The sequence below is a fragment of the Spermophilus citellus genome (assembly GCF_964194105.1).
Source record: "Spermophilus citellus genome assembly, chromosome: 15".
NCBI lineage: Eukaryota > Metazoa > Chordata > Mammalia > Rodentia > Sciuridae > Spermophilus > Spermophilus citellus.
Genome location: NC_138195.1, coordinates 38,162,219 through 38,174,768, shown reverse-complemented (window position 1 = coordinate 38,174,768; position 12,550 = coordinate 38,162,219). Strand labels below are relative to the sequence as shown.

Sequence of the window (12,550 nt, the reverse complement as noted above, 5' to 3'; positions counted from 1 at the left end):
TTTTGAGTCAGAAACTATGAAGGTGATTTAATGTTTTGTGTTTTAAAAATCCTTAGTGGGATTTTGATGTAGGATCCTTAAAAGCTAAACATTAGCTAAACATTATTTATCTTTCTGTGATAATATTCTTGGAAAATATATAACGTAGTGCCAGACTTCCATCTTTTTTTTTTTTTTAAGAATTAAATTGTAAGTCTTAAAAACCTGTAGTAAAGGATAATGGAACAGAGTTATGACCTTGAGTAGTTCATTGAAAAATAAAAACTTTTGTTACCCAGGAAAATGATGTGATTACTTATTCTGGTTAAGTGTTATTATTAGCTTACATTTGTCTTGCAGTATTGCCAGAGGAGTGGATTGTTTAGGATCCAACTTAGAACTAAGTTCTTTGGGTTTTCATTGTTTGAAAAGAAATAATTTACACATACCAATATGATAGAATTTCTTTATGTAATTGCAGAAATGGTTTTATTGTCCATCTGTTTCTCCTAGTTAATAATTGATTTTTTGTTTGTTTGTTTTTTGGTACTGGGGATTGAACTTGGGGGCGCTCAACCACTGAGCCATGTCTCCAGCTCCTTTTTTGTATTTTATTTAGAGACAGTGTGTTGCTGAGGTGCTAAGTTTCTCCCTAAGTTGTTGGGGCTGGCTTTGAACTCTGGATCCTCTTGCTTCAGCCTCCTGAGCCACTGGGATTACAAGTGTGCACCACTGTGCCTGGAAATGTTGATGTTTTTAAATGAGCTACAAGATTCTTAATGTTATCACGAAAGTGTTAACATTAACCTTTTTAAAAAATTTTTTTAGTTGTCAATGGACTTTATTGATATGCGATACTGAGAATTTAACCCAGTGCCTCACACATGCTAGGCAAACACTCTGCCATGGAGCCACAACCCCAACCCCAATCTTTAAAAAAAATATATATATATATAATTTTTTACAGATTTACAGATTATTTATATATATATATATATATATATATATAAATAATCTGTAAATGGACACAATACCTTTAGTTTTATATATATTTTTAAATGTGGTGCTGAGGATTGAACCCAGTGCCTTCCATGATGTGAGCACTCTACCACTGAACTACAACCTCATCCCCCTTAACCTTTTTTTTTTTTTTTTTTTTTTTAAGCTTCAAATAGTGCTTGATCAATCAAATTTGTTTCCCTAATTCCTTGAGGGCCATAGGACAAAGAATTCTAGTTCTTTCTTTTATTAAAAAATTGAGTGCTGGCAATTGAACCCAGAGCCTCTTATAAGCTAAGCACCCACTCTACCACTGAATTCTCTACCTTCATCCCCTTAGCAAATTGTTTTAATCCAGGATTTAAAATCATCTGTTCATAATTGTCAATCTTATATAAAAGGGCATATTTTAAATCTTTAGCATTATTTTTTTCTCTATTTATATGATTATATTAAAAATTGGCATCATTTTGTTTATTTAACTGCATAGCATTCTCGAAGGCAAAAGTGATTAACTGTTAAATTTATATTTAATATTTTTTATCTTTAAAAAAAAAAAGGCAGAGCCAAGTGTGGTGGCACATACCTATAACTTAGTTGCTCTAAGCAGGAGGTTGATGCAGGAGGATGGCATGTTCCAAGTAAGCCTTAGCAATTTAGTGAGACCCTGTCTCAAATTTAAAAAGGGCTGGGAATATGGTAAAATGCCCCTGGGTTTGTTTAATCCCTGATACTCCCTCCCCCGAAAAACCCTGTAATTTAGTATACCTCACCCATATATACAAACACTTAAGCACACCTTTTGTAATATTGTTTAATTCTTTGGTAACCTGTTGTATTCAACACTTGTTTAAATAATTAGTAAAGTTCCCTGAATCATAGGCTATGGAATGTTTTTAGTATGATAGGGGTAAAAAGAGAAATTTGAATAGTAGGTGACATTAGGCACTGAGATCACAAAAAAACTGAATGTTCCTGTGACAAGTTTAGTTTAACAGTATATCTTCTTGTAAACTCAGTGTGAATGTGAATTAGTTGCAGTATGAATCTCTCACTGAATTAAGTGACCTACTAATATTTTCAGACTTGTAAAAAAATTCGTACTTGGAATTATTTTTTGTTAAAATCATCCTTAAATTTTCATTTGGATATACAGCACTTTTTGTAGTGTGAAATTTAAAATTATTTAGTTTTTTTTAGATGGAAAGTGGAATTTCATAAACATACTTGATAAACATAGTTAACAAAATTTTAGGTGAAAAGGCAAATAAATATTTTAAAGCATTTTTAAATGTGAATTCTGTGATAAGAAAGGGGTAGACTTCTATAATTTATCACAAAGATAAGTTATGTTTCATTACTTATGTAGAGTTCTTTGTTCAGTTTCTTATAGTGCTTGGGCAAATTGTGTAGTTCCATTGATTGGTTCCATGCAATGGAAATCTGACCTTTAGCAGATGTTTGATAAATTGCCAGCACAGCATGATCACCCAGCTAGACAGTTTCCTCTTTGTTATTTGACAGGCCCTTCATGGTTTAGTAAAATGACAAAGAAATGCTCAAACTTTTATTTATGATATCAAAAGATTTGTAAATTAATAACTCATTGAAAAATATTGATAAAATTATGTTTTTTGTCCAAATCATGGATTGAATTCAAGTAATTTAAAAAATACAGTATTAAAAAATCTGAAGAAAATTTTAAATGTTGAATGAATACTATTTTGAGAGTAAAATATTATTTATTGAAATTGTTATTTAGGCTTGATGTGTTTCCCCCACCACCCATTATATTTGCCTTGTACAATTTAAACATTATTTCAGGTTAATCATATTTTAATGTTCTTAATAAATATCTTCTTTAGTTGTAAGTATGTATTTAAAAATATAGATTTCTTAATAATGATTGTATGCACCCCAGGGCAATTAACCTATATGCAACTTGAATTCATGTTAAAGCCTATAATCTGAAATACAGTATTTTTTAGACATGTAATGGGTTCAGCCTCAGACTTGTGGGAATTCAGCAAGAACACTGTAGGCTCTGTTTTAGTCAACTTCATAGATTGAGTGTACAGGAAAGGGGGAAAGGAGTGCCTTAATGTTTGCGATGTAAATGATGAATCAGCAGTACCAGCAGTTGTCAGACTGGATGTTTTTCTGATTTTCCATAGGGCATTGCAGTTCTTTTTCATTGTGTTCTATATGGAATGAAAGATTTTAAGAAAATTTTAAATATTATAATCTTACATGGTTTTGTAGCCATTTTGTAAGTCTTAATGCTTATATACTAAATTAATTTCTAAGGTTTATGATTTGTAAAATGTTGCTGTGCATATCACCTTTAAAAAAAATAAAAAAGATTTTTTTGTGTGTACTGGAAATTGAAAAGAGTGTGTGTTGGAGGGTGCTTTACCACTCATCTATATCCCCAGCCCTTTTATTGTTTTGAGAGTCTTGCTAAATTCCTACGCTGACCTGAACTTGGGATACATCAAATTAGCCTTCCAAGTTGCAGGGATTACAGGCATGTGCACCTGGGCCAAGCTAAAAAAGGTGTTTATAAACATCATTTTCAGTATCAGGAGTTTAAGAATATGCTAAACTAAAATTTAAAGATCAAACACCCTTTGATACAGGTTTGCTAAATTCACATGGATCAAACTAATTTATAATAGGTTTAAGTTGACAGTTACTTTGCTAGTAATGTTATCACATCATAATGACACTTTTAAATTAGTACTTTCTCTTAAGTCACATACAAGATTTTATGATATGGGAAGGAACATATAATTTAGAGGACTGCTGGCTTTTAAAGATAATGGATAGATATTACTCCCAACATTGAAAAGAAACAAAGAAATAGATATGGCACTAAAAATTATAATTCTGAACTGTATGTATCTGATCTGTACTTGTGATGGTATGTACTAATAGTAAAGTCATTTTATATAAAGAAAAATTACATTCTTAAGTGAGGTTTTCTAAGTAACCATCTTTTTACACACAGTCTTGCTGCTGCATGTTTACAATATCTTAAGAGGGTATTAAATTTAGAGTAGGCAGCAGCACATAATGCAAAAATACATTTAATTAAATTCATTCTTCAGGTCTTGTCAGGCCAACTTGTTGTTTGCTAACTCATTCAACAAAACTGATTTTTTTTCCTTCTAGTTTTGGAATAATTTAATTATATATATTTTGATAGGCTTTCTTGTGTTTAGGTTCTTCTTGTTTTTTTTTATTATTATTATTTTAGTTGCAGCTGGACTCAACACCTTTATTTTATTTATTTTTATGTGGTGCTGAGGATGGAACCCAGGATGCTAGGCGAGCGCTCTACTGCTGAGCCATAAACCCAGCCCCTCTTCTTGTATTTTTAAATACTAGAATCACACTCATATTTTGGGCAGAGTACTTGCATTATTTAAGTCATGAGAAAATTATGTAGAAACAAAATCTAGTCTTATGATCTTATTTGGCTTGCGATCTCTAAATTGAATTTTTTTAGTAACACTAAGAATTAAATGCACTTTTTGTAGTTAAAGAGAAACTGTTCACAAAGTTAAGCAAAATTTTCTTATTTTTTAATAATTTTTAAAGAATATATAGTATTCATAGTATATATACACCCTCTTCTTGAGTGGTACAGGGAATTGAACTATGAGCCCAGTTCCCCCACACCCTTTTAAATGTTTAAGTCTTGATGTTACTAGAGATGAGATCTTTTGGCAGAGAAATTATTAGAAATGAGGCCAAACTGAATTATTGGGAGCATACACAAGGCAAGAGTATATCTGGGACTCCTATTGAAAGGAGACAATACTGATCAAAAGGAGATAATAAGCTGCTACTGGAACAAAAGAAGTGTGCTAGCTTTTTATATTAACTTGTTGGAGTGGCCTAGGGCCTATATTTATATTGGACATGAGTGTGTGTGTGTTCCCTGCCCCCAAGAAATTTCTTCTTTGTCAAAAGTAGGTAGGCATCAGTAATTATTTCAGTGTACTCTCATGGTCCATCCTGGTCCTTGCAATAGGATTGTTAAAACATGTGAGAAGAAAAAGGAAAGAGGAAGGAAAAATATGCATGCTGATTTTAAGGCATGACAGTTAAGGATGTTAAAGCCTTTGCTAGTAATGTTATCACATCATAATGACACTTTCAAATTAGTACTCTCTTAAAAGCTTCAGGTTTTTTTCCCCATCCTTTCCACATATAGTTCTTTTAACGGATGAGAGATCAGGAGCTAAGACTTCAGGTTTTTTTCTGTCCCCATCGTAGTCCTTAACTGTCTCCATAGTAAAAATCATTCAGTCTCTCAATAGGAATTTATTTAGCAATTATTTCTTAGTTGTTATTCTGATGTGTGCTGTGTTTTGCCCTTTTTCTTATTTCTTTTAATTAAATCATGTCATACATAATTAACTCTGATTTTTTAAAAATACAGCTTTATCTACTCATGTAGTTACCACTGTTTTAGTCAGCTATTTCACCGCTGGGACCAAAATATCAAACAAGAATACTTATCAAAAAAGTTTATTTATTGCTCATGGTTTCAGAGGTCTCAGTCTATAGATGGCTGACTTCATTGCTTGGGGCCTGAGGTGAGGTAGAACATCATGACTGAAGGTTGTGGCAGAGGAAAGAAGCTCAGGACATCATGCCAGAAGAGACTGTTCCCCTTACCATGGACAAAATATAAACCTTAAAGGCACACCCTGAGTGACCCACCTGTACTAGCCACACTCTACCTACCTTACAGTTACTACAAAGGTAATCCCTCTCAGGGGATCAATGCACTGATTAGGGTCTCAAAACTCAATCATTTTACCTTTAAACTTTCTTGCATTGTCTCACATGAGCTTTTGGGGACACCTCAGATCTAAACTGTAACAACCACTCAGATCAAATACAAAATGTTTTTCATTTCACCATACTTAAATCTGGTACCCTTTCCTAATCTATGTTGCCTCTTTGTTCTAGTAATCTAAATTCTGTCACTGAATATGAGATTTGCCTTTGCCTGTTGTTGAATTTTATATAAATGGGATCAATTTTTTAAACTCAGTATACTTGTGAGTTTTATACTATATTAGTTTCCTAAGCCTGCCATAACAAACCCACCACAAACTTGGTGATTTGAAACAGTAGAAAGTTACTTTCTCAAAAGTTGTGGAGGCCAGAATTCTAAATCAAAGTGATGGCATCACCTCCTTCTGAAGTCTCTAGGGAAATATTCTTCCTTGCTCTTTGTGAAAGTGTGACTGAGTCCCCAACTTGTGTTCTTCCAAATTGTGAGAGAATACTATTTTCTTTCTTAAGCCGTCAAGTTTTTTGGTGATTTGTTGTAGCAATCCTAAAAAATAAATTTATCCATGGTATTCTATTTTCTAGTAGTTCATTATTTTTATTGCTATGTAATATTCCATTGTATGACTAGATCACTGTTCAGCTCCTCTTCAAATGGTGGTCATTTGGAGTTTGTGCCCAGTGTTTGGCTTTTGGATAAAGGTATATTTACTTTTAAAGTTTAGCCATTCCGATGGTTTGTTAGTTATTTGACTATAATTTTAATTTGTATATCCTTTTTGAATAATATGATAATGTTTTCCATAAATCTTAGATATATGTTCTCCTTCTGGAAGTATCCAGTCATGTCTTTTGCCCATTTAAAAAGTTTTTTGTCTTTTTCTCTTTGATTTATAGGAGGTCCTTATATGGATATATAAGTCCTTGACAACAGGCCTGAGATGAGTGAAGCAAGTGAGGCATCTAGGATGCAAATTTAAGGAGACAACCACTCTTAACTTCCTTTCTTGGTGATTGCATTTCACCAAAGCACCACTCTGACGCCCTCTAATTCAAGATTATCCAAATATTAAATTATCCGAAAGGCTGTCATATATGAAATAATAACCCCTCTGTTATTCTGACATCTTAGGTCTGTCTGTCTCTGTCTGTCTGTCTGTCTCTCTCTCTCTCTCTCTCTCTCTCCCCCCCTCCCCCCTTCTCTCTCTCCCCCCCTCCCCCCCTTCTCTCTCTCCCTCCCCCCACCCACATCTTGAAACTCATCCCCAATTGATATATACTTTTTTTTTTTTCTTATTTTGGTCGTTGCCATCCAAAAAATATGCTCTGTGAGAACTGTGTGTGGCCTTGTTTTTGTCCACTCCTATTTACCCAGTCCCTAGAGCAGTGTGTGGCACATAATAGGGCTTTAATAAACATTTAACTATTATTATTTTTTAAAGAGAGAGAGAATTTTAATATTTATTTTTTAGTTTTCAGTGGACACAACATCTTTGTTTGTATGTGGTGCTGAGGATCAAACCCGGGCCGCAAGCATGCCAGGCGAGCGCGCTACCGCTTGAGCCACATACCCAGCCCCAACATTTAACTATTATTAAAAATAGGGAAGCTTGGGTAGAAAGATTTCATTTTTTAAGAATGTGGGAGGGGCTGGGTTTGTGTCTCATAGGTAGAGTGCTTGCCTCATATGTGTGAGGCACTGGGTTCGATCCTCAGCACAGCACATAAATAAAATGAAGGTCTGTCAACAACTAAAAAAAATTTTTTTTAAAAGAGGGGGGGTGGAATAATTATTAAAAAAAAAAAGTTCGGGCATGGTGGTACACACCTGTAATCCCAGGGACTCAGGAGGCTGAGAAGGATCTTGAGTTCAAAGCCAGCTTCAGCCACTAAATAAGGCCCTAAGTAACTTTATAAGACTCTGCATCAAAATAAAAAATATAAAGGACTGGGGACGTGTCTCAGTGGTTAAGCAACCCTGGGTTCAGTCCCCAGTACCATAAGAAAAAAAGTGGGGGTTTCATTTTAAGCATGCTAGTTGTATGAAGGGACTTGTACACACAGATAAGCTGTTGAATGAGGTCAGGAAATAGCAAACATTTTCTGTACAGGAATAAAAAATAAACATTACATTCTTTGCAGGCCTTACACTTAAACCTTGTCACAACCGCTTAACTAGGATGCTGAAGTGAGGAAGCTTTTACGGATAATGAATGAAGCAGTGTTTCAGTAAAAAACAAAACAAGTGATTGGCTTGTGGGCCATAACTTGCTGATCTCTGGACTTGGTGATGAAGAGCTTGTAAGACTTACAAGTTGATTGATATATAGGTATTCTAGGAAAATTAATCTAGTAAAAGCTGGAAGGAGTTCTGCTGTTGTAGCTCATACTTTCCCTTATTCTTTTTGTTCTAGTTATTGAAAAAAAAATTCTGTCTCATTTTCTAAACCTTCTATTGTGGTTTTCAGTGGTAGAGTGCTTGCCTGGCAGATATGAAGCACTGGGTTCTGTCCTCATCACCATATAAAAATAAATAAATAAAGATATTGTGTCTGTCCATCTACAACTAAAAAAAATAGCTGGATGCCAAGAAAAACTTAGGCTATATAAAGCTTATTATGAGGCACTACTATACTGAATGCTTTATGTAAATTGTTTAATCTTCTGTTAACTCCTTCCCCCCACTGCCCTTTTGGAACTGGGGATTGAACCCAAGGGTGCTTTAAGCACCAAGCCACATCCCCAGCCCTTTTTATTTTTTGAGACAGGTTCTTGTAAAGTTTCTGAGGGACTCTCAAGAATTGCTGAAACTGGTCTTGAACTTCTTATCCTGCCTCAGTCTCTGAGTCACAGATTACAGGCACGTACCACCACTCCAGTTTTAGGATTATTATTAATTTTTTATGTCTTGTTAATCTAATAGTATCCTTATTCTACCCTCAAACTTGACTGAGGCATGGCTAGATAGTGGATATAGAATTCTGGAGTAAAGATTGGAAATTATTTTTCTTCAGAAATTTCCAGGTATTGATATGCATCTTTCAGATTCTGATCTTAGTTTTGAAAAGTCAGATGATGTTCTCCTTTTTGCTGTTTTATATGAAAGAAGTTGGTGGGATCTTTTCTTGTCTGCTCTGGAAAGGTCACAATAATGCCCTTAGATGTACAATGTCTTTCATTCATTGTTTTTAGCTATTGGGAGTTGCTTTTGTTAGTTTGGAAATTTATGAGTTTGACTTCTGGAAATTTTTCTAAATTATTTCTAAATTTCACTACTTTCTGAATTATTCATTCATTCATTCATTGCTCTTTTCTGAAATGTTTGTGACCAGATAGTAAATCATACTTTCTCTTATTCTTTTTGTTCTAGTTATTGAGAAAAATTTTCCGTCTCATTTTCTAAACCTTCTATTGTGGTTTTCATTTTTCTATCAACATTTAGTTTCCTAAAACCCTTTTTTGTTCTCCAAATGTTCATACACACACACACACACACACACACACACACACACACACACACACAGAGTTTAGTTGTAGATAGTCACAATACCTTTATTTTATTTGTTTGTTTTTTGGTGGTGCTGGGGATTGAAACCAGTGCATTTGAGACAGGCACTCTACCAAATGAGCTATATCCCCAGCCCAATACCTTTATTTTATTTGTTTTTATTTCTCTGTAGTGCTGGGGATTGACCCCAGTGTCTCACGCATGCTAGGCAAGTGCTCTATCACCGAGCCACAACCCTGACCCCAAATGGTCATTTTTAAAAAGATATTTTGGTTTTTAGTTGTAATTGGACACAATACCTTTGTTTTATTTATTTTAATGTGGTGCTGAGGATCGAACCCAGTGCCTCACTCAGTGAGGCGCTCTACCACTGAGCCACAATCCCAGCCCCAAATGGTCATTTTTTGATGATGACTTTTCTGGTTTTGTTACTTCTTAGAGAATATTAATATTAGTTTTCTTCATTTGTTTCCCCTCTCCTTTGTTTTCTTCCAGTCACATTTTTTCTCTATGTGTGTTTTAATTTCTCCTGTTTTATTTTTAATGTTTTCTTCACATGAAATATCTGATAATTCTCATTATTAATATTTAATAGGTAACAGTAAAAAAGCAATTTGGGAACTCGGAGCATGTGATGATGAATGTAAATTTAATCTTATCTATTTGAAATCAAGTGATTTCCTTAGAAAATCTGATGTCTTTGTATTTAGCTCTTTTAGCTTAAGCTGGTCAGATTTCCCAGAGAAATCGACCTTTTTCTTGCTTGACTTTCCAAGTTTCTAAAACCCATTGAAGAAAGAAGACTGGGAGTGGAGGGGAGGGTCTTGTCATAGACTTATTTCATTAGAAAACTTTCACCTAGTCTTCCTGTTTCAGTAATAATCTCTGCCCTTGACCTGATTTAATAGGCTTCTGAATTCAGAGAACTGCTGTTAACCTTCTCTAAGAAATAAATTTCTACCAAAATGAGAGAGGAAGTGTTGTTAGGCTAAAAGTAAGAAAGAGATTATTGAGTCTGGCCGCTGCTAAGGCAGACTACTGTTAGTTTTTCTGTTGGCCTAATTTACCCATAATTAACTTTTGAGCCTTTGGGGGCTTCTCTGTTATAAATTGAAGAGTTTGTCAGCGTTCCTCATCCACAGTTTAGATTTATTTCATTAAGCCAGCTACCACTATTATTTCTGTTATTTTAATATTGGCCTATTCTGTTCATTTTCTAATTTGTCACATCTTGGAATCCTCATCATCTAACATGTTAATATTATTCTTAACTTTGAGTCCTATGTTCATTTCATAGTCTAAGTTTTGTATCATCTGAGTATTTTGAGTAAGAGATCAGCGGCATATATTTGAAGTTATTCTGTTTTAGTTTTTAGTTAATGTTGTGAGTTATGGTTGTTTATCCACCTGTGATTATCTAATTGTGCTCTTTTTAATGGGAGCTTACATTTTATCATTTTACTCCTCATATATTCAGAATCTTACCCTACAAATTTTGCTTTTAAAAAAGTCTAGTGTATTATTCACACTAGCCTATAACACTAAGAAGAAATGTATTGATAGTGAAAATTTAGCATTGATTGTAGTAAAATAAAATTTACTCATGGATAACCTTTTTCTCAATGCTTTCAAGCCTTCTTGCAAATAATCGTTTTGGACTTTTGGTAGGTTAGTATTAATGGATCAGTATTTTCTAGAAAATATTCTTTTCAGTTGGGCATGGTGGCACATGACACAGTTTTAATTACTTGGCTGAGGTAGGAGGATCATCAGTTTGAAGCCAGCCTGGGAAAAATAAAATAGGACTAGGGATATAGCTCAGTGGTAGAGTGCTTGCCTAATTGGTGCAAGGCCCTGGGTTCCATCCCTAGTACTAGAAAAGAAAAAGAAAACATCATTTTTGTTTCCAAAAACAGTTCATTTTAGGGATTGTTTTTATTTTCTGTGCTGTTTTAAACATATTGAAAGTGCATGCCTAATTCAGGCCTTTGATTATTTAGACTTTGTAGACAAAATCTAATTTAGAAATTGGCTAGGTATTCCCTTGCTGTCTTCTTTTCTCATTTCAACTTCATTTACTTTTTAACTATGTTTCTTTACCTTTTCCAGTTTTCTACTCAATTCTCCTTGGTGGAGAAGATGGATGCAAAGCAGGAGGTGTGAGTAGTTCTTTATTCTCTGTGCATCTGTTAATATTACATCATCTTTCCCATGTAATATTCCTGTTTCTTCTTAGTTCATCCTCTTACATTTATGCAGCCAGTGGACCTATATGATTTTCCTTTTTTGGTTTATGAAATTTAGTTTATTCTGGCAATGTTCTTAGAAGATTTATAGTAATTTGTGAACATTCTTATGTTTTCCTCTTTCCATATGTTCTTTTTAAAATCTGACATCAGAAAACTGTTATCCACATTGTTTCATTCACTCATCCCTTTCATTTATTTAGTCCACCAATCTTTAATAAGTTTCTAATAAATCACATTGGAAAATCAATTTTGATAATATCTCACTTTTATTATTAGGGTTCATACTTTATAGGAAATATCACCTCCCATTTCTGTTAGAATTAATCTAAATAATTTAAAACTGTAACTTTTGCTTTGTTATTTCCTATCCATATTATAAAGAAGTGTTTTCTTTTGGAGGTATGTGTGGTATAAAAGTAGACTCAGGCTTGAGTTCTGGATCTACCGTATGTTGAGTATGTAATATTGGGTTAATCACATCATCTCTCTGGGTCATAGAGCGCTCTCTGTAAAAAAAAAAACTTAAGAACTAACTTACTAGATTGAACTGAGAAAGTTGATGATAAAAATGAAATGAGAGAATGTAAATACATATTCTGTATGAACTTAAATTTAAAATGGTGTACAGTGGTAATATTTCTGTAAGGATTGTTATCCTTATATATGGATTGTTATTTATTTTGTAGCCTTTTTGAAATACGGTAATTCTTCTTGAGAGCAAGAACTGTATCATAGTGATCCTTATCAATTATGACTGTTAAATAGCAAGGACTCTGGCTTTTGCAAGGGGAAAACTCTAGTCTTATAAGTTGAGTAGTTAAAGTTGAGAGTCTATGGAGGCCATGGTGATAGAGTTGGCAGGACCCAATATCAGATAGTAATAAGTTAGAAAGAAAAAGAAAGATCTCCATAGGGATTTTTCTCTAAGTGCTGAACTAATAAGCCCATGTGCTTTAAGAAGTTGCACAAATGTATAAGGGAAAAAAAAAAAAAACTGAAGAGA

General features: G+C 33.9%; 1 protein-coding gene across 5 annotated transcripts in view; it reads left to right on the top strand.

Moving 5' to 3' along the window:
* The window catches only part of JMJD1C (jumonji domain containing 1C), a 284,460-nt gene that overhangs the window by 74,910 nt on the left and 197,000 nt on the right, over positions 1-12,550 (top strand). For 2 of the 5 annotated variants that reach the window (XM_081267687.1, XM_081267685.1), the window contains exon 2: positions 11,408-11,455. The exons of 2 other annotated variants lie outside the window; for them this stretch is intronic. In XM_081267687.1, coding sequence (XP_081123813.1) covers positions 11,408-11,455 — 48 coding nt within the window. Of the gene's footprint in view, positions 1-11,407; positions 11,458-12,550 lie in introns of all 5 variants that reach the window. One more of the 5 variants, XM_081267689.1, reaches the window with a different exon arrangement.